At 48.5% G+C, this 22,427-nt stretch overlaps 1 protein-coding gene across 2 annotated transcripts in view; it reads right to left on the bottom strand.

The window, feature by feature from the left end:
* Positions 1 to 1,045: 1,045 nt before the first annotated feature.
* LOC144162039 (semaphorin-2A-like) overlaps positions 1,046 to 22,427 on the bottom strand; it is a 76,429-nt gene continuing 55,047 nt past the window's right edge. For both annotated transcript variants that reach the window (XM_077692556.1, XM_077692558.1), the window contains 4 exons: positions 20,700 to 21,049; positions 11,252 to 11,379; positions 5,986 to 6,131; positions 1,046 to 1,462 (listed from right to left, as the gene is read on the bottom strand). In XM_077692556.1, the coding sequence (XP_077548682.1) occupies positions 1,432 to 1,462; positions 5,986 to 6,131; positions 11,252 to 11,379; positions 20,700 to 21,049 (655 nt within the window). In that variant the 3' untranslated portion in view covers positions 1,046 to 1,431. The remainder of the gene's footprint in view (positions 1,463 to 5,985; positions 6,132 to 11,251; positions 11,380 to 20,699; positions 21,050 to 22,427) is intronic.

The raw sequence follows: 22,427 nt of genomic DNA, 5'->3' as shown, positions 1-22,427 counted from the left end.
ACGAACAGCAAGTCACTTAACTCCGGCGCACAAGCCGAGATGGCTTTTAGCCACGCACACTGCACATACCCCATGCGAAGTTGAGTCGTACGTCGCTCGAGGAAGATAACCCAGACCATGGGAAGCACTATCCACCCGCAGAAGCACAACGTCGCATTGCATCGCGAAACAAAGACGTCCACAACACACACACACCATCGCCTCCTGTAATGTCAAACGCATCTCGCACTTCCCAATGGGAGTGGGTGGTACGCCTGCAGTGCCCACATGTCGCGAGGTGGGGTCCCGAGCTGAACCGGGAACACGCAACTGTAACTGAGTTCTACAGTGGTTTGTGCCTTGTTGTCAAGGCAACCGATGTTTGAGATTCTCAAAGAAGTGGCGCTCGCTCCAGCGCTAGAAAGCTCAGAGCCGCGGTGGAGCATGCTTTGCCAACGTTGCCGCTCTCCACCACGCGTCGCCCCAAGCTGAACTGGTCACATGATTGAAGGGTTTTGTGCACGGGTTCTGTATCGATTTAAAATGTCTTTTTCACATGCCGCCGGCAGGAATTACGACCGCCGCAAAATAAGACCCGGCACCAGCGGGGCCACATCTGATACGGCACTTTTTGGATAAACAGTGTCGGTGCATCAAAGGGAACGAGCGCACGATCTTCCCCGTACGGCTGCGAGTTCGCCGCCGATAAAAAGTCACGTGCCGCCGATAGCAACTGCACCAACGAACACCGCGAAAGGGCAAGGCCAGGCCGCCGCACACATGCGGCCAGATTTTTCGTTCGGTTTTCCAGCCTTGAGCGAAGTGCGGGATTCATAGTGTCAACAAAGCTTGCCCGTAGCAGACGACGTAGCAGCGCAATAGCGGAAGTACGTCACCGCTGCGGAGCGCAGCATCATGGGAGGCAAAGCTTGCGCGTCGTCAACAGCGGAGAGTAAGTCGAAAGGAGGAGGAAACGCGGAGCGACGATAATGCGCGGTTTTTGATTTACGATTTCTCAGCTAATACTCATCGCTTTAACAAAATTCTTGCGGGAGGAGATTGCAAATACATTGCTTTATTTGGGTACATGTACATCCATGCATCGGCGGAAGGTATTTCAGGATCCCTTTAAACGTCAGAAATATTGCCCCGCCATCACTGTGACTACTTTTTTCAACCGCTTTGTCCACGCAGGCTTCCCACTCCATCGTGCTTGCAGCGCCGAGAGAAATTTGCCAGCAGCTATCTGGACAGTCCTGAGTTTTTACAAAGAGAGAGAGAGAGAGAGAGAGAGAGAGAGAGAGAGAGAGAGAGAGAGAGAGAGAGAGAGAGAGAGAGAGAGAGAGAGAGAGAGACGGGGAAATTGGAAATTTAGTGACGTGTATTGTTTTTCTTCTACTCGTAAGAGATATACTAGCGAATACAGAGACAAATGAAGTCGAGTGATGGCCGTCAGCATGTTCTTGTAGTGGTCGCCGCACCTCTGGAAAAAGAGTGAGAAGGAAGACGGAGGTCATAAACATGCAAAACAGTTTGAGCATGACATCATACAGATTACACATTCAATGAAGACTAGCACATGCATGAATCCTCTCATGGCTAGCAATGTTTGCGTTCCAGACATTTCAAGTGCTACATAGTACATACGCAACACACATCGACAGTGATATCTTTATCCATTTCGTTGCACTATTTGTTTGAGAGAGTACTAGACTCGTTTACAACTCAAGAACGGCACCACCTCAGGTAGTGTATCACTCCGCCAAAGCGTGACGTCAGTGCGCGCGCGTTTTGAAAGGGGTTTGCTATGAATGCGTGATATCGTCTGCCTTGTCTCACGCAGTTTGTTTGTCGTCACTGGAGTCGTTTATAAGCATTTTGAGTCCAAAAAATCACGGGAACGGCTCACGCCAGGTTCGAAATATTCCTAGTAACGCCCTACTTGCGCCGCGCGGAGAAACATCCGGCTACGGTGATAAGGCACAGCGGCAACTTCCGGTGCCGTTCTTAAGTTGTCACCGTGTATAGACCTACCTTTAGAGCAATCAATGCCGCACTTTGAGGCGTGCTACTCTTTTGCCCGAGTTTTATCCCTTGATTTTCTCTATATTTAAAACAAAGAAAAAAATGGTGCGGTAAAGTACCCTCTGTCCCCGCTTTGAATGTGCAAAACGAGTGAAAGACACAAAACACATTTTACCAAGGCACAGTCCAAACGAGTACATGAAACGAGATACGATTGCTTTTAATTTTAGCTTTATTACAATTCAAACTGAGTTTTCTTAACAACACATGGAAAGTATACCGTCTTAGTCCAGACGAAATTTGGATTCGGTTGTTCGTTTTCAGGTTTTCTATATACATTTTTTTGACAATTGGGGGTAAAAATCGGGTGCCATTTTTTAAACTGATCATCAGGGAGAAATCGTTTTTTTTTTTTCGAAAACCATTCCGAAATTCCGAAAATCTACAGATGTACTAACACACTCGGTTTATTTTATCAGAAGACATGACGAACCTCACAACTCTAACGCTTAGATTTGGTGTTTGTTTCAAGCTATAGTAATCGAGGGGACATCGGTGATTTCTAGCAAACACTCTCCGCGACATTTGGCGTTTGTTTGGAAATGGATCAGTAATGATGACATAAACGAGCATTGATAACTTAGAAGGAATAAACATTATGTTCACGAAAAGCTGGTATTAATCCATTTCTTACACATCCTTGTTTACATACATTGCCCAACACGTCGGTCTTCATTGGAGACTTGTCCGATGATTGAACGTACGTATCTCAGATGTAAGAAAGTTTTCTCAGTATCACCGCTTCTAGTAGCTAGGCGCAACTATGTCACTGCACCACTTTCCAGCCTGGGGTAGCGAGCGATAGAGTCATGCCAGTACTAAATGCGTTCGAAATTACGGATTGTCGGACTTGCTTCCAGCAAATACTAGTTGAGAACGGCGGACCGTCAGCGCAACATTGTGCAGATCGCTACTTTGAAACGGTCCATTCGTCGAGAAATCGAATTTAACCCGATTCTCCCGAAATATGTTCAGGGTATAAAATTCGGTACAAACGGGTTTTACCCGAAGACGAACAACCCTAATTATACAGCAGTTCTATGGTGCTGATGGACTGGAGCAGGAGCGGCGGCTTTATGTTACCTGTATTATAAATGCAACTGGTGAATATTCGGGATACCTGCTGATATAAAACTTCCCACGGTTACGTAGACGTTGGAGTAGTCAAACAGTGCATACATTGTTTTCTAGATAATTTCGATACACACAAGCTACAGTCACTTTCATAAACCATGCTCTTGTGGTTGAAACATTTTTGTTGGTGGCCGACGGGATTTCAGAACGCTTACCACTCCATGACGAACGAACTAAATTTGTGAAGCAAATGAAACTCGGCAAGGTTATAAAGCCAGCCTAGCCGCCCATCGAATTGTTTGTTGTTACCAGAAAATTTCTACATTAAAGGATCCATGAACACAAAACGCAACGCTTCAGTACCCCAGACAGCTCCATTCGAGCCAAGAGAGACGTTTTTAAATGAACAAATGCAAGAAGTGTTAAAAACTTTCAAATTTCGCGCTATGGTGACGCGTTATGACAGAAGTGACGTCATTAGGGCCGACACTAAAAACTACCTTCATCACGTAAAGTACACGTTAGAATTCGAGTGGTGCGATCAAGCGGAACTAAAGGCCCAATAACAATAGCCCAATCATGTGTCTGGTTCCCGTAGGTGGTGGCCAATCGTCCAAGCAATCTTCTGTGTCGTCATTGAAAAGTTACAGGAAAGTGCGTCGGGAGTCGCCACTGCTTCACATGTTTCTTTAATATTTTATATATTTGGTCTAAATTTGCGATAACCTCGGTATCAGTGTTATCGAGACAGTGCAATCCTTCTAATGAACCAAACTCGTGTTTTGTCTTATGGCCCCTTTAAATCAAGAGCTACGTACCACTCGCGAGAAGGTTGGCTTTGCTGCAAAGCGCACTCTGCTGAAGTGCCCCCGAAATTGCCAGAGCCATACACAGCTTCGTTATAAAAAGCAGTGTTGAGAGGGAACGCGTTCGCGGGCTCGCCATTAAAAATCTACCTACAAAGCCATGGATAGCTAAAACGCATTTACTTGGGATTCCTTGGTTGTGGAATTAACGCGGCAGCGTAATTGTTGCAACTTTCAACGCTATCTTGAGTTTGGCAGCTATACACATCGCATGCGATGCGCCAACACCGGAACCCCTGAATGAGCAAAACGTGAAAGTTTGCCGCACTGTATGTCCTAATATGGTAAAGGGCGTCACAAAGAGAGCGCAAAGTCACGCGGTGAGGTGTCTGTAGTAGCGGAGATAAAGTTATTCGGGCACCTGATGCGGGCAAAACGCATCGGGCTGGCTGACGTGAGCGCTGCGACTCAGGTGGCATTAACGGAGCTTGAGAAAGCGGCCCGTGTCCTCGTTCCCAATTCGCGCTGCCAAAATAGGAGTTATGAATTGAACTTAGTTGATGTGGTAATATAATAAAGTTAAACCTGGATGTAACGAACGTCGGTGTTACGAATGCCTGGATTTAACGAAGTTTTTTTCAATTCCGAATTGTCACCGCCATAGACACTCACGTGTCTGCGACTTCTATGCAACGAAACGTCGCGCCGGTTAACTTTGATGTAACGAAGTCGGCGAGATGATGAGTCGTTTTTTGCACTTTTACTCAAAAATCGACAGGCAGAATGAAGTAATTTAGCGAATACCAGCACAATTAACCGGACGGAGCCAGCATGAAAACATCAGGAATCGCAGGAATCGAAATTCATGATGATGATTATGATGGTTGTGGTGGTGGGGGTGGTGATGATTATGATGAACGGATGGGCTAACACCATCCCGTGGCTAACGTAGCAGTCACTTCTGGTTTTGCTTGTGTAGCGTGACACCACATCTTCACATTTTTTTTTCGCCCGCACCGCAAACTACCGTGCGTTTCCACGTGTGAGTGCGGTTTCGGTTCCAGACTGTGTGTATTGAGGTGCTAGGCCGTCCTGTCGGCGTGTAGTCGCGCGTCTACATTGCAGTGCAGCTGCTATAGAAAACGAAAAGTTGCGTCTTTTCAAGAAAATCCCGCAATTTTAACGGCCGTGTCCGCTGGTGAGGAAGAAGAAAGTTGCGCCGCCTGGTATAGTATCCCAGCTGGCACCCTCCCAACAATCTTGACTCTGGTAAAAAGCATCAAGTTCGCATTAAGGCACCCTTTCAGCATAAGTTGGTTCTTGTAACGCGTTAAGGCGTCGAAAAGTGTCAAAAGGCAGAAGTGATTCTTAGGTTACGTTCGCTAATAGGGGGGTGAGTGACCTTGTTTCTTTGTAGCGCCGTGTAGTGCCTAAGCTCGCGCGAAAGCAGGAGGCGCCACTTACGCAGTTTTTCGCTGTGCAATAAATCCGTGAAGGGCGAGTTCACTTTCACTGATGTCCTAGCATTTTGGCTTCGTTTACGCTTCATTACTGCGAGCCTTAAATGAACGGTGAGTTAAACCTTCACTTATGTCTAGCACTTTGCTTCGTTTCTATTTAATTCTCGCGAGCTTTAACTCAAAACCGGCATGTAACGAAAACCTGCATGTTACGAACAATCGCAAACTTTTGTCAATTGCGTAACAGCCAGGTTTAGCTTTACAGGCGATACGTAGTTCAGGGCGAGGCCATTGGTTCCGCAAATAACGCTCGCAGATGACGCCCAAAGCGACCGTTTTTTTCTCTCGACTGTACAGTTCTACCTGACCGTTTGTAGTTCCTTCCATAAGCACTACGTGTGCGAGGAGGAAGTCTCTCATTCAATTTCTTTATTTACCCCGTTCTACCTCCAACCTCACCGACAGTTTCCAAACTATCATTTCTAACACCTGCCCTCACTCAGACTGTGAGCTGGAGGCAGGACAAGGTCATGGCGTTCTCAGGGCTAACGACCAAGGACATGTGCGTGCGGTGCACGTACCCAGTGGTGTGAGGGAGGCACCGATTGCCGTCCCAGCCACAGAAAGGATCCAGCACGCAGGGAGCGCACTCGAAGTGGCGGCCTTCGCACGCGTCCAGCCTGTACTGGAGCACGGCGTCGTCAGAGAACACGTACAGGCTCTTCCTCTGAAAACAATGAAGAAAATTATTTGATTACTCTAAGGGCTGCACATGAGGCGTGAAACATACATCTAGCCGACCTCGCAGAGAGGTATACTCCCTTGTCTCGCTTGATCGTTTGTCTCGCTTGATGAAACAAGGCTTTACAACATAAGGTCGAATTTATTTCCGCAAGCTCCAGCCACCCTCGAGGCGTTTCGGGATGACATGAACAAGGACACACAGCAAGTATAAAAATTTTGCCCTGGTTGAACGCGGTGGAACGAGTTTGTCAAGCGATAGCTCGGTTATCGCGCCGAGAGCGCGCATGGAACGCGCACACTATTGCACCTCAGGACAAAACAAAGACGCTGCTCGACGCAGTCACCGGCCCAGACATATCCTCCCTGTATCGTTTTCTGATGGCACGCGCACTTACTCGTTGCCCCTATCTGCCTTCCCAGTCGAGAAAGATTGATTGATTGATTGATTGTGGGGTTTAACGCGCCGACGCAACGCAGGCGATGAGGCGCGCCGTAGTGGAGGGCTCCGGATTAATTTTGACCACCTGGGGATCTTTATCGTGCGCCGAAATCTCGTACACACGGGCGTTTTTGCTTTTCGCCTCCATCAGAAAAGCGGCCGCCGCGGCCGGGAATCGAACCCGCGACCTCGTGCATTACAAGAAAAATTTCTGTAGTTTGTCGTATTTTCGCGTGTCGTACTGTCGTCTTGTATTCGTGTCGTGTCGTTATGCTGATGTTCTGTCGTGTGTCGTATTCCTGTCCCGATTTTGACGTTCCGTCGTGCCGAATTCCTGTCTTGTCTTGATCCCATGTTGCATCAGAAGTTGCACATGGTTTGAATGCAATTGCCCATTGTGAAGAGTAGCGTAAATGGCAGTTTTGTGACAACATTAATGTTTGTCGTTGAGAAAATTTACTTTATCGTTACGACAGAATTCTGTGTCGTAACAACAGATGGCTTTCTCGTTACAAAAGGACTTCTGTCGTCACGGATAAGTGTTTGTCGTACGACAGGGATTCTTGTTAGGTTTTTGCGGTATTCCTGTTGTGACTTCCGACTGGGTTTCCGCACCCTCCCCCACATGGACGGAACAAGCCATTAGATGCTTTTACTGAGCAAACCGCACTGGGTGCTGGCTTGACCTTGGTGAAGTTCGGAGGTCAGATTGACGGCACGAGACATTTTCCGGCTTTGTACCTGGAGTAATAGAGATTTCACTCTAAAACAGTAAAACGCAGGAAACTGCCGAACAGTGTGCCACAGTTATCGGCGGCTGAGAAGTTATCGGGAGAGTGGGACGGCAGATCCGCAGCTCCTGCAAAAAGTGCGTCTTTCCCTCCGCCACCCCCTCCTTTTTTTAGTTGTGGTTGGAATGCCCGGACTGTGCATGCCTACAGCCTGCGGTTGTTCTTTCGGAGCTCTGGTGCGGACAGCGCATGTCTCAGTGTTTCTTTGTATTTCATTGGTTAGGGAAATGCGGAAATAATCTATTGGCGTTTCTGTCAACCGGATCATCCAGGGATGTTATTGGTAGGTCTGCTGGCTAGTGAGTAAGTGACTCAATGTAAAATTGGTGTGTCACTGGTTACCGATCAGCAGTGACCAATCAGTAACCCGCCCTCGATACGAATAGGACAGGAATGCAGACAGCAGGTTAACACCTTTTGAGGACTAAAACAGGGATACCTATTGAGCACAATACTTCTTATGCTTCCAATGCCAGGGTTAGAAGAGAAACTGAAAGAAAGTCAGTTATGGTTCAATTCAGCGTCCATCTGGCGACGCCAAGTGGTACAACACCGCATTCTGGAAAGGTTCTGCGCAGACGACATTTTTCTGTTAGCGGATAGCAAAAGAGGTATGCAGCTTCTCATAAATATTTTCGGACAGAAATTACGGACCTCAGGTTATATTTCTGCGCGAAAAAAAATGGGGCATAATGGTCGTCAAAGAACCTAGCACTGACGCGGAGTCCGTTCAGCATGGCGAAATATCCAGAGCCAAGTAATGCAATGGTATTTTGGTTGCGTGTGAAAACGAAGGGTAAAACTACTTAAGCACTCACGAGAAACAGCCTAAAGATAAAGGAAAGCGAAATACAGCTAAAGTGAAGCGTATAGCTCTGTAGGGGTACCACAAATATGAAGTAGTCAGAAGAATTCGAAAAGGAGTGAGGGTGCTGGGCCTCACATTTGCGATGGCAGTACTCTGCTTAAAACCAGACGCGCTACCATGCCTAGAAGTAAACAAGTGAACGGTAGGCCGCTTGACTTTAGTTGTGCAAAGTAAAAAAACTAACGAAGCAGGGTATGGAGGCATGGACTGAGTATCGTTTGAAATTAGGGAAGCTGAGAATAAAACATTTTATGAGGACTGGGTAAGAGCAGTGGATCTACGTAAGTGGAAAGCTAATTTCTTCACGTACCTACATATGAAAAGCGTGGGCACGACGTGGCTAAGAAAGACTAGAAGGCTAATGAGCGAATACGTAAAAAACAGAGGGGAATCAAAGACAGCCAAGGAAAATAAAAGAGAAGCAAGCCAGGCAGAAACGAATACCTGCAGGGGAAAATGTAATAAAAAAACGACGCTAGAGATGCACACCGCAGGGACTCCTGACAGCAGAAAGGAAATGTTTATGATAGTTCTAAGGGAAGTGCTTTGCTCTCTGGGGCTGGATCAGGCTGCTTGGTGAAAACAAAGGGCTCTGTGGGGAAGTGTTCACAAAATGGTGGACTGCGGATGGTCTGCGGAAAGGGAACAGGAGCGATTCGGAACATTGTGTCCGAATGTGATCACATCCATTCCAGTCTATATGCGGGAAATATTCGCCTTCCCGAAGCTCGAGGGTTTCAAGGTAGCCCAGAAACTGTAAACATCAAGACTGTAGGGGAGACTAAAAGAAGATTTGAATGCAGGTGCAAGAAGAGAGAGAATGGAATATATTATATGACAGATGCCACCTGTAACGTAGAAAACTTAATTCGAGCCTGCCCTCAACAGCAGCACTAGGATTGAGCCAGTCGTACAACTTGGATGGAGGTTTCGGTGAGAGAGAGAGAGAGAGAGAGAGAGAGAGAGAGAGAGAGAGAGAGAGAGAGAGAGAGAGAGAGAGAGAGAGAGAGAGAGAGAGAGAGAGAGAGAGAGAGAGAGAGAGAGAGAGAGCAAAATTTTATTTTCCGCAGGACCTAAGGCCAGGTCGAAATTTGAAAGTTCAATTCACCGGATCCACGTACTACTCCAGAATGCCCGTGCGGATCCGGTGCACGTGTTTGTAGAGAGCTTCTTGGGCAGCCTGGATGTTTACTGTCGGCGGGGGAGACAGCCGGAGCTCCCATGAGGTGATGGAGGCGAGGGATGGGTCAAGAGATGGCGGGGTGCAGTCCCAATAAGAATGAGGGATGGGTGGGTAGGAAGAGCGGGTGGGACAGGAAGGATGGCCAGGGTGCCGATAGATGCGGTGAAAAATGTGATGGGAGGGGAGTAAAGAGGTTTGAGCCTGCCGAATGAGGCACGCAGCCTCACGATTTAGACGGGAACTGCGGGGTGAGTACAGGGTGCGTGATAGGTGTTGGGCGTGTAATTGGTAACGGCGGGAAGCGCGGTGTTGAGTACGAAACGTCGGCGGGTGGTGCAAGGTCGGCCAGAACATGGGCGGACCCGGGAAAGGTACTCGGGTGAACTCGTTTGCTAAGGCGTTTCGTGGCCACGAACGCAAACCAGTGTGAAGCGTGGCCGAGGATTCGGTGCAAGTATCGGAGTGACGAAGCCAGTGGTGTGTGGGTGGGTGTAATGGTGAGCGAAATTACGGAGGGCTGACTGACAGTCGGAGAAGATATATACTGGCGTGGTGGTAGGAACACTAAGAGTAGCGTGCTCAATCGCAAGGGCAGCGGCGTATTCCTCGAGGGAGGTCGAATCCGGTGGTGACAGGACACACGTCATGACCCGCTACATAAGGAATACCTCCAAAAGTTAATCAATCGGAGGGCCAGGAGAATTAGAGGGGGTAATTGGTGGAGTGATAGGGAGGGGGAGTTACGCTGGCGTGGGGGGAGAAGGTGTAAAAGCTTGTAGGGCGAGGAATAGAACAAGGAAAGTTGAAGGACATGAGGGGGGAGGAGGGAGATGCGGAAGCAGTAAGAGGGGAGGGGTGCTACACTTTATGGGCGGCAGAAGAATCACTATCGTTTCTGTCGGCGTATGCTGCGCAGCAACTATATACGTGGCGATTCCTTTCCCAAGCTATTACACGTCGTCCTGGTATTTTTTTTTTAGATGCGACTGCATCTCATTGACTCGCCTTGTCCCTCCATACGGCGTTGTTGTCCGTCCACACCCCTCCCCCTAAACTATAAAAAAAATAGTTAGCGGCGCCAGGTTTCGATCCACCGACCCTGTGGCCGGAACGCGAGGTACATGGTGCTCTTCCCACTGCGCCACAAAACCGAGACATAATCAAATGCTACGAACTCGCCTTATATCCTTGACTCATTCAAACTACGTCAAGAAGCTACTGATACAACGCATGATGGGGCAATGATTAACACTTGCAATAAAAGAAAAGAAGCTCCCACTTACAGCAACAATGATGGAGTAAAGGTCATTGCGACAGCGAAGCCCCAAGCATACCACTTAGAGAGATTGACCAAGATTGGCCAATAAAAAATAATAATAATCATAAAACATAATAATCATACGCGTTCCCGACACGTTTCACGCAATTTCAGAATCAATCCAACGGAAACACCAAGTGAACCCCACGATGCGTCGCATCTACACAGGGTTCCCCTCGCGGGGAGGTGGGCGCAATTTTTGATTCTTTACACAGTGCGGCTATACACAGCAAACTGTATATTTAATATAAGAACACTCCGGCTGCCCCCTTCAGTTATATACTTGTGTATTGCTTCAAATATGACCAACGTCGACTGGCGCTAGTAGTAAGTAAAGTTGCTTGCCGAAATTTACTGTTCAAAGTAGGTTTGAAAATCGATGTCAAAAACCCCGTCGGAGTTTATTAGGATATCGAAACGGACCCCAGTGCATTCGCCTTTCACAACCGGCGGACTGCATACATAAACGCATGCGAGGATGGGAGTCGGATAAAGCGTTCTTACCTTCAAGGAGACCAGCATCTTCCGTATCGGTTCTCCCGTGATGTTGAACGTGTCCACCATGACGGCCGGGGCCGGAGCAGAGCCGTTGGGCTGGTATTGTTCCGCAATCTTCAACACTGCCCCTTCCGCTGTGAAACCGAGATGTTTTCAAGTCGAGTACACCAGTAGCACAAAATTTACTGCGGACTTTCCTTTGATCGACGGCAGCGTTTGTTGTTTATGTTCATGTGCAATTCGATGAGGAGATATGTCGAAGGTAATAGAAGAGAACAAACGTTCGGTTCATCGCGTTTAAGTTGAAACCGTCACCGATGCCACCGAATTTATATGCTTTCCTAATGACCCATGGTCTATATGCACAGCGGTATGAGTGCAGGCGAACGTAAACGACCTCGGGCGCAGAATCACCATGCCGCCATCAGGGAAGAAGCTAGAACCCACCAGTGCTGCTGAATTAGTCAAATACCGGAAACTAAAAAAAAAAAATGCAAATGATTTTCAGAAGTGTCTACAGTGCGAAAGCATTCTTACGGTGCATCTCCGTCTGATCAAACTTACGTTTTCCTTCTGTTTGAAGAAAGGACATACACCGACTAAGAAATAAAAAGATTGTAATGAAGTTTCGATACTCAGAACGGGAGTATTGTTCACGATTTGAAAAAGGCTCCCGTTTTGGGGGGCGAAGCGTCTGCATATTTTTATTTTACGCCCGGTGTCTTCATCCCTTTTTCAGTGATCCTTCCCTACAAGACGGTTGCCCTTTGACGTCCTGATTTCATGATCTCCCTGCTTAAATTAAAAAAAAATACGTTCCGCTGAATCCGACCTTCACAGATTTCTGTACTAACTGAACCGAAACGTCGTTTGATCGCTGCTATCGGTGTTCCCAGAAAAAATTAGCTGCTTTCATTTCCCCTTTTTGTTGCGACCTTGATGCGGTGACAGTGACGGCCAATTTTTGTAATTTCCGAATGTACGATTACCGCACTGTTATCAAATGTACTCATCAGTTCTCCGTATTTTTTTCACCCAGCATCCCTATACAGAAGGCGTATCTGCGCACACGTCAGCGATTGGGGGCAGTAAGCTTTTAAGCCGTCCCCATGAAAAAATTCTCTTTCCGTTCATTTTTTAGTGCGGAAACATTTTTGGACGAGTACGCTAGCAAGATTTGTTACGCGGAAAGTTTCGTGCCTTGTATCTGCACACGAATGCGTAATTGATGAAACAAAGATATCTAAAGGCTGTAATATTTTTAATGTAGGCTACTGGTGGTTTTAAAATTGATAGAATATTTTTTCTTGTTTTTCAGGGCACCTAAGTCGGCCCATATTCGTGTAATGAGAAATCATAATGGCTTCCCCTGGCGGTGCTTATCAAAGGCTCATTTGGTGTTACATCGCGTTTCCATCTCTTCCTTCGCTTTCTATTCGTCATCTTTTGGCGCGAATTATTTCTACAGGCAGACTGGCGACACAGAATTCTCGAACTTAGAGCTCTCCGTGGCAGGGGTGCACCTTTTCTGTTCACGTGCCGTCACGATCACCCGTCACGCGATATGGCGTCAGCGTTGCACGTACTCGGCTAAACACTGGTTGCGCCGCTGAGAAGGTGGTGATGTAGCGCGATAGTAACGCGGTCAGCTGCTAGCCTAGACACCCGGGTTCGATTCCCACACGTACTCTAATGTACCCTGCTTTTTTTTCCTCACTTACTGGTTCATTTTATCAGAAATAATACACACATGAACTTTAGCACAATTTCTGAGGGTTTGTAAGTGTTTTTAGACCGCAAAGCGGGACATTTAACGTTCTTGATAAGAGGCACGTGAACTACAAGCCGGACCAGATAGCTCCACATCCAACCCGCATTTATTGATTGAACGAGCAGTTCAATTGCGTTTGATCCTATGAATTGGGTATCAACAAAGTCGTAAGGTTCTGCGATTTCATCGGACCATCAGGTGACCACGGAACCGCGACAATAGTGTCACGAGGATCAGGTGTATCTCGTCAAGACACTACGCCTAACATCACCACAACGTCGACGGAATCGGATTTTGCACCGCTGCTTCGGTCACCGCTGATAGGCCGCCGCTGCAGGCAACGCAGCCGCTCGTGCATCCGCAGGAATGCTCCTCTACGTCATCACCTCGTGCTGAATCGGCGCCGCTAGCAATGCCTAGCGTGCCTGTCACCGCCGCTCCATCAAGCAGAGCCACTACGCCGCAAACCGCACCCAACCTGCCCCTAGATGAAGACAGTGCCTATGGATTAAGACAGCTACATAGTGCCAGTGACCCCACCCCAACGAAACCAAACGCAGGCGGACTCTCATCAGACCCCTTTAATCACGTCGCAGAAAGTCGTGCTACCTGAGCAACAATGAAACCACCAGCAGTTTCATGCTCAAGACAAATGACCCGAACTGGCCGGGTAAGTAGGCCTCACTTTGAACTTGTGCTAAGACCACAAGTTAAATGCAACATTAACGACATCCCCAAACATACATTTGCACACCTAATTGGAACAACCACCCACAATCGTACCTAGCGGAACTCTCCTCACACAGATCTGACACCGCAGGGAACTGCATCTACATAACCGTCTACGAGGATACACACGTGTCTCGCCCTCTCACTGCTACATCCATCTCGTTTGACAACCGAGAAACCCGCCAATGTGTCCCTGTTGAAGTAAAACGCTATTCCTTCAAAACAAACACCACCCCAGGTGTCATCACAATCGAGTCACATGAGACCAACGAAGAAACTCGCCAATGGCTACGACGTGAACGGGCCAAAATACTAGCCTGCGCTCGACTTGGTCGCACTAGTGGGGCTGTGATAACATTTGACTCGCCGACATTACCAAAGGTGATCAAATATTACATGGCAATTGTGAAAGTTTCCCTCTACCAACCCAAACCGCTCGTGTGTTATAACTGCCATAACGTTGGGCACATGGCCCGCTCTTGCCCTGCACAGCAGTCCGCAACTTATGTGGAAAGCCGCACCCGGAGAATGAAGGTTTTGGGTTCCAGATCTACGGCGTATCCTGCAAATAGCCCGGGCACATTGCTCCAAACCCCACATGCCCTAGCAGAACACCTAATCCAACAAGCCAAAAATCCACACAGCGGTGTCACGTAGGCAGATATCACTAGGGAACACCGACCTGCTTCGCCCGGCTCAACTGGCCCATCCCTAACTCCGACCAAGAGCAACCCGAACGACCCGACCATAATCGCTGTAATGAATCAGCTTAATGTACTGCGGGAGGATATCTAATAGCTGCGGCCAGAAAATCAACAACTGCACAAAGAAGAAAAGGGAACTCAAGCGTCTCCTGAACAACCAGACACCAACACAGTCTAGTTCAAAGCGCCTCCCGGCTTCCCAGATTCGCTCGAGCCGTAGCAGGAGCACGACACGTACCCCTACCTCCCAACCGATCACCGTATCTCCCGTCCAGTCAGCTCTTAGAAGAGTCCGCACAGACATTCACCACGAAGGTCAAGCACGTCAAGCGGACCGCAAGAAAGATAAGGAATACTTGGACGACCAACTCTCCCAAATAAGTTCCATGATTCAGTGCGTCATAAAAAAGCTGCCCTCGTTTGACGAATCCGAGGAGCCGCCCCGAGAAGTAAGCTTACGAACCTCCAATCAGCAGCAATAGGCACATCCCCAACAGCACTGCAATGAAACTTCAGAAGTTTTTGTAGCGTAAGGTACACTGGCCGAAGTTGAGCAGTTTCGCTTGGACCTTGAAGGGCCGTGCTGCGCAAGCGCGAGGAGCATTGGATTGGACTGGATGGATTGGATTGGATTAAAATGGAATGGATTGGACTGGACTAGAAATACAACCCAATTGGGTTAAGGGTGTTTAGAGAATTGGGTCTGAACAAACGCCGGTCTGCCTATTCCAGAGGAGTGACGTCATAGCCACGGCAGACGCACTGGCACCGGCGCGTGCCCACCTGTGGGCCTCCGTTGCGCAGTAGCCAAGTCTGACGCTGCGCCGGAGCCGCTTGATAGCAGTTTCGCGTGGCTCCCGGATAGCCGTGCTGCGCATGCGCGAGGAGCAGTGACTGGACTGGACTGGACTGGATTGGATTGGATTGGATCTGGAATCGTTTTAGCAGCAGTAGGCACGATAATCAGCTAATTCTAGACAACCAGGAAACCTAAGAATAACGAGCTGAAAGCTAGGCCACGCTACGTATATCCTGGCATAGCCGAGCTAAGCCACTGCTAATTTTTCACAACAAACTATTCTCAAACAGGAAATTAGGCAAATACACCAACTATACATTCCGCAGCAATAAGCCCGCTACACTCCTCAGGACTCAAGATAAGGTTTATCTCTCCAGACCGCACTACACTCGCCGCGGCCCCGTAACAGCCGCTTCTGTACCCGGCTATGCGGCGGTATTAGTGCTCTTATCCTGGGTCAGCGAGCAAGCATGTTCCGCTGAGCTCTACTCGAGCGCCCACGAAGTCGTTGGAGTGCACACTCGCCTCCCCAGTGGAAAAGCAATCAACGTGGCGTCGGCTCATTACAAGCCAGTCGCTTCATCGAAAAAACAACACAACTTTACTTCGCTCTCCACGTTGATTCCCTATTTCCTGGTACTCCGATTTTGCTAGGTGGGGACTTCAACGCGCAAAGCACCACGTGAGGCTACTCTAAAACTCACTCGCGAGGGGAAGCGTTTGAGGGCGCCGCCGACGCATCCAACCTACTGCTTATCAACGATGTGGACATCCCAACCCGTATCGGCCTTCACGCTGCACAACAAGACATCCCCAGACCTTACTTGGGCCACCCCTGGACTCACCAGAAAACGGATTCCTTTCTCCACGAGATGGGGCAGCGATCCCCTACCGGTTCTAATTCACCATACTTTGCAGGAAGCTTTGTCAACGGAAAACAATAAAGAGCATAGATTGGAATATTTTCCGAGAAAGCGTTCCCGGTTCATCTCCGCCGGCTTCACTCAACGACTTCTGTTTACCGATTGTCTCTTCATAAACATATGCACAGGAAGAAATCGATTGCGCTGCAGAAATATCCCATCTGGACAGCCACTTGGCAAACCTCTGGAAGCGAGTTCGCGAGCTCACCTGCGCTTATGGACCAATGGTAAGCGCCATAAAGACTTGTGGATGATCCAAAGGCAATACCGACTAATTACGGCTTACAAAAACAAGTTGAGTCAAATCAATTGCACAACTCTATGCGCTAATATCAGCCATGAGACAGGTATTCAGGCACTATGGCAGCTTCAACGGACCCCACCGAAAAGGCGACGAAACGAATCCCCCTGTTTTCTACACTTGCCTGAACTGAAGATCCCAAGGAAGTGTAACGGCGTCTCATTATCACCTTTTTCACACACGCATCCACATCACCTCCTCGGCCTCTTCCTTGCATCCCAATTTTCTAACCAGACCCAAATCTTGGCCTCCATTCACGATGACTGAACCACGCACAGCTATTAGGCAAGTACGTGGAAATATCCCCGAAATATCTGCCATCTGAAGCCCTCTTGCATCTGCTTGGCCAAATCAATGACCTTTGAAAACAAGGATTCATCCCTGACCATCTCAAACTTACCTTGATCTTCCCTATAACTAAACCGAACAAGCCAAGTGCAACTCTAGGGAACCTAGAAAACTTATGCCACATTTCATTACCCAATTCATAGGCAAATTAATTGAGAATAATTAACAATCGCCTTATGCACTACTTGGAGTATATACAACCATACCTCCACCCCACGCAAACAGTCCCAACGTGGGCACACATGACAGCCTCTGGCTGCTGCGCAGAGTCATCAACCGATTCTATTACGCAAGAGGAAACCCAGGCATACCATGGCCATCGAATTACGCAAGGCGTTTGACATTGTCAACCAAAAAATCATTTTGGAAGAACTTATCCGAGTGTAAGAGCTCAAAAGTGGAGACAAGAGTTCCTACAAGGTCGACCAATAAGGCTACATGGCTCGCATCCTGGCTGGAAACCCACTACCTATTATATAGGCCACGTGGTCCCTCAAGGTTCGATATTGGGACCGATTCTATTTAATCTAGCCATGACTAGGGTGGCACGACGATTGGAAGTCGACACAGCTACCCGCTTTACCATGATGCGACGACGTCACAGTATGGACTGAAGCAACCGACTTCGAATCTCTTCGCAATCAAACAGTGCAACTGTAAGCCGCGGCACATAGTCTCGAGCTGACTTTTACTGACTTGGGACTCCAACTCACTCCTGAAAAGACCCAGCGCTTGGCAGTACACGGTTGCAAACCAGAAGCTCAATCCGATGCCATACAAGTTTTCATCGCGGGTCATGAAATACAAACCACAACAGAGTTCATTCCCATACTCGGCTTATCAATCGGAACAAGGAACAGCCCTGAAATATGGCTCCAGAGATTTAAGCAAAAGTGGATGAGTCCGCTTCACACTATCCGCAGACTTTCGAACAAATATGCAGAGCAAGTCAAATGGACACCCTGACTGTGGCCAGAGCTGTCACAGTGACCACTTTCACGTACGGCGCTCTGGCCTATGAACTCAACAAAAACCACAAAAGAGCCCTCCAAATATTATTGCACAGGGCAACCCTTTGAACCACCGGTTGTTTGCCCAATCATATCTAACCAGAAGCTTGAACAAGCAGTTTCATTTCCGCCCATTCAGGACATCACCAACAAAGCCCACGCGCAGGCCGAATTCAAACGTCCATTAACACAGCAAGGACATGCCCTCACTACATGAAAGTCGAAGAAAATAGCATCAAATTGGTGCAGCTTGCACAAGGCTGGAGAAACAGCAAAGCTTGCGGCTTGTCCGCCTAATAGGTACACGGCAGGACCAAGGCCTCTCCCATCGACCTCCAACCGCTCCTGCGCCGCCCCGATCGAGTCCATTCTTTGAATTCCGAACTTCCTTATTTCGTCCCTCCGAACTTCCTTATTTCGTCCGAACTTCCTTCTTTTTCAAGACCCCTTTCTCAGTATCCACTCTATCACCTAGGTAGTGCAACAATCGTCCTTTCGTCTAATTACGTTGCCAGCCCAAGTTCTTCTTCCGTACACTTTAACTATGATATCTTCTACTTTTATCTCTAAGTGTTACTCCTATCATTATTCGTTCCATGGCCTGTTGAGCAGATGTAATTTTGCTTTCAAGTTGTTTAGTAAGGCACCAAGTCCGTATGTCGTCACCTCACATTCATTTCTGAACTTGCCGCTGAAAGTTCTCTATCACTGGCCGAATCATTTCGTCCGCAGACTTTCACATCTCTCCCAAAGTGGACCGAGTTAGGACGCGCTAGAAACCGCGCCTAAGTGTAATCCGATGATAGCTCAATCGGAACGACTCTAGTTTCATAGTGCAAGCGACCCAGGTTCGATTCCAACCACTGGAATCGTTTGTTTTTCCAATTGACTGCACATGTTATTGCTCCCACAGCTGCTAACCCGCACCCCTAGCGCCTTCGGGGTGGCCCAGTGGTTAGGGTGCCGGTTTCACGGGCTAGGGGTCACGGGTTCAATGCCAGGAACCTCTCTAAGCACATTTCTTTTCTTGCAACGTCGGGGTTCTCAGTCTACGAGTGACTGAGTTATGTCGGCCTAAACAGCTCTGCCGTTCAAAGAAACAGATGTATCGGGCTGTCTCGGAAAAAAAAATAAAGCCGTTCCACTCAATGTGAAAGCTGTCGGAAGTGAAGAGTAGTGATTCGCCATAATGGGCTGTACCGCAGTTATCCGCTTGCTGCTACCACCCCAGGCAATTCAAATTTCCCGCCTTCGCAGTGCTCGCGTGCCCCCTGCCTGAAACTGCGCCAGCGGGACTTCTGGATTGGATTGGATTGGTTTTGAATTGGATTGGATTGGATTACATTTGGATTGGATTTGGACTGGATTATAAGCAGCAGTAAGCATGATAATCAGTTAATCCTAGACAACCAGGAAAGCTAAGAATAACCAGCTGAACCTTAGCTCACGCTATCCTGATACGTATAGCCGCTTGGCTTTCGAAGCCCCTGGGTTACGCCGCGGCGAAGGCACCGTGACAGGCTACACCGTAACACTGTGGCGATATGCTCGGTTGTAGAGAGCGAGCTAGGACGACAAGACGAGCGCCCAAAGTGCTCTGCACTTAAAAGCGGCGGCAGCGATCGCACGGCGTTCTGTCTCAGTTGATACGATCGCTGCGAAGGGCGGTCGCATGCGGCGATGCGCGTTCCTTCGATGCCACCAACAAAACTTCAAGTTGGTGAAACGGAGAAGCACCGTAACCATTCTAAGGCCGTCCCGGGATTTTCAATTTCACGTTAATACACTCGGCTTACCTATTCATGCTGCTTACAAAGCAATTTGGGCGAAGGGCCGTAACTCGCATTCCATTTGACGCGAAAATGTGATATGTGCTGCGGCATTAAGCGATGCAGGGCGCCGTGCTTACATTTCGTGATGCCACAGAGTAAACAGAACTTGCGAGTAGAATCGTATGCTCGACATCGTCTTTTCCGAAATTTCATCGTTGGCTCCATCTATTGGTCAGAAAGGTGCACTGAGGTGAAGCCGAACTTCGCGACTGCCGTAGAGTTTAAGCATATATAATATATAGCCAATGAATGTACTTCAGGCAGTAAAATAGGCAGTTTAAAAAGTGATTGTCACTTTTCCCGACCTTTTCATACAGAGCATACTCAGAAAACGCAGAAACTTTATATATATGAAGAAATTTAGCAGTTCCCAACCCAACTAGAAGTTTGTTTTCGAGCGTGCATGCTTGCGTGGGAACTTCAGAAAAGATGGCAAAAACAAAACACTCCTCCGTACCGTGCAACGAACCGCCGGTTCGTTGGCTCCCAAGCTGAGTCCTATCCAATCGACAACGACTCGCAGGCCTTTACGTAAGCACCTCTGCAGCGGCTTTTGCGTACAAGAGTTTTTAGCCGCCAGGAAGAGCAGAAGCCGAGAAAGTAGTTCATCCACGTTTGCGGAATTAGCCTCAACTGCAGCTAGCCAGATGAATGTGCAGAATCATCTGCTGTCAAAAAAACTTGCCGAGGGTCTTGCGCCCTTATGTCACATACCAACGTTGGGGACTGGCGACGTAAGTGTAGGCCAATCCGCTGTTGCATGCGAAAACCGCAGGTGCGATTAAAACAAACCGGTCTCGAGATATTGTGCGCATGCTATCATGCGTTGCGGGGGGACTGCGAAAGTAGTGTAAAAACTGTCTTCCCTAGGCCACACATTGCCTGCTTGCCATCTGGCTCGCTCGGCCAGCTGTCAACGTGTCATGCAATCTACACTTTCTCGGGGAAAGGTTAAGGCCGTTTTCGCCTAATGTTTCCTATGTTTAGAAGCATCCCCCCTTGAAGCCACCCAGAGAATCGTCGACGTAGTCACTCACCCGTGGCCACGTAGCAGACAACCCAGGAGCCCCAGCTCTCGGTCAGCACGAATGCGGCCAGGCTTTCGAATTCGAGGCCACGGCGAGCGTAGAAGGGCCGGCCGTGGCGAGGTTTAGCCGGACCGATGAGCAAAGGGTGACCATGCAGGAAATGGACTGGCTTTACTGCGCGCACATTGGGGTCTGGAGGACAGTCGCCTCCTGGACGCGTGAAATTGACTTCGTCTGCAGGAAAGGGGTGACCCAGCTCGTACTCGTCGTTGTTCGGCAGTTTGACGAAGGAGCTGTTGAACGCCTCCTCGACGCCCTGCCACCGGAATGCACAGATGGCAGAGTCGGTTGACCCATGACTGCACCACAAGGAGCCGCGAGGAAGGAAAATTCAGGGCGACACTTAAGACTGCTTACGTGAGGGAGCGGCAAAGAATTACATTTAATTTCAAGCTGTGCAATCTTGTGTCTAGTGGTAAGCCTGCCTTGATTGAGTCCTTTTCTCTTGCGGCAATGCCTTCGTCGAGAGAGGGGTGCACATGTATGTCTGGCGTGTAATCTTTGCACGTGCATTTCTACCCAGACCCCTTAATAACATGCATGCTGATTCACAAGAAGCATGCGCCAGCATAATACCCAGTATTGTCGCGTATACAGGAAGTTTGAAGAGGACAACGACGATGGGAACGCCTCCAGCCACCTCTTTTCAGCGCGTGCTGACGGACTGACGACGACGACGACGAGGAGAGTGTCTCGGGCAGTTGTGCGCGAGATCACGTGCAGCGAGCTGGGAAATCTATTGACTGATTGAAAATATCTTTATTCCCCCAACAGGCCAAAGTGCCATCCTTTCTATAATAAATTTATTCATTCATTCATTCAAAAGAAAAGAAAAAAGATGGAGGAAAGAAGGTGGCTACCCCGATTCCGTGATTCCAATGGTCTCCATCGCCGCTATGGCCCTGCCTGCCGATGACCTTGCCTGCCATCGCTGGCAGGCAGGGTCATCGCCACGCAGGATGGCCTCCCACTGCTCCCTTGGCGTGTTTGGGAGTGAGTGTACTGTTGGTATGTACTGACATGCCCACACTGTGAGCTATAATGCCAGTCTAGCGCGTGGTGTGCGGCAGCAAGGGAATGCTTCGCTGAGTCATTGCAGGCACAAGTTCGCCTTATTAAATTAGCTTCACTAACCCGGACTATGTCGTCCTCATTCTGGCTACGTGGCAATATAATCCCTAAGCAAAGTGCAGTATTGGGCGAGTTGGTTATCCATCATTACTAAACAGCGCAACAAAAACACGGACTATAGCTGAGGTACACAGGACGAGCGCTGACTTCCAACTGATCTTTTATTGAAAAAACACTTATTTATACCCCACACACCTACACACACGTGCCATAAATGCACACAACAAAACAAGCAATTCATCACAGCGGTGCTATGACGCGCCACACACGCTCTAAAAATTTCCCCAGTTTGCGAGGGGCCCTTTGCAAAAAGACGTACCTCCCGAGAAAGGATTCCCACAAGGATTCCCTCCGCGCAAGAAGAGCGCGGAGAGATCAGGGGCTCAGGTACAAAAGGTTAACTTCTATCACATGTGCGTCAGCTTCCCCAGCGCCGCAGGCCAGCCCTGCCCACGGAGCGAAACCATCGAAGCCAATCCAGAAGCCAATAAGCGACAACCTCAACTTCTCAATTAGCGTCCCACACGCCAGACCCCACAAGCCGAA

This window comes from Haemaphysalis longicornis, unplaced genomic scaffold, assembly GCF_048455015.1.
Source record: "Haemaphysalis longicornis isolate Haplotype H1 unplaced genomic scaffold, Haemaphysalis longicornis Haplotype H1 scaffold_12, whole genome shotgun sequence".
Classification (NCBI taxonomy): domain Eukaryota; kingdom Metazoa; phylum Arthropoda; class Arachnida; order Ixodida; family Ixodidae; genus Haemaphysalis; species Haemaphysalis longicornis.
Note: the sequence above shows the minus strand (reverse complement) of the source record. Positions and strands in the feature narration are given on the sequence as shown.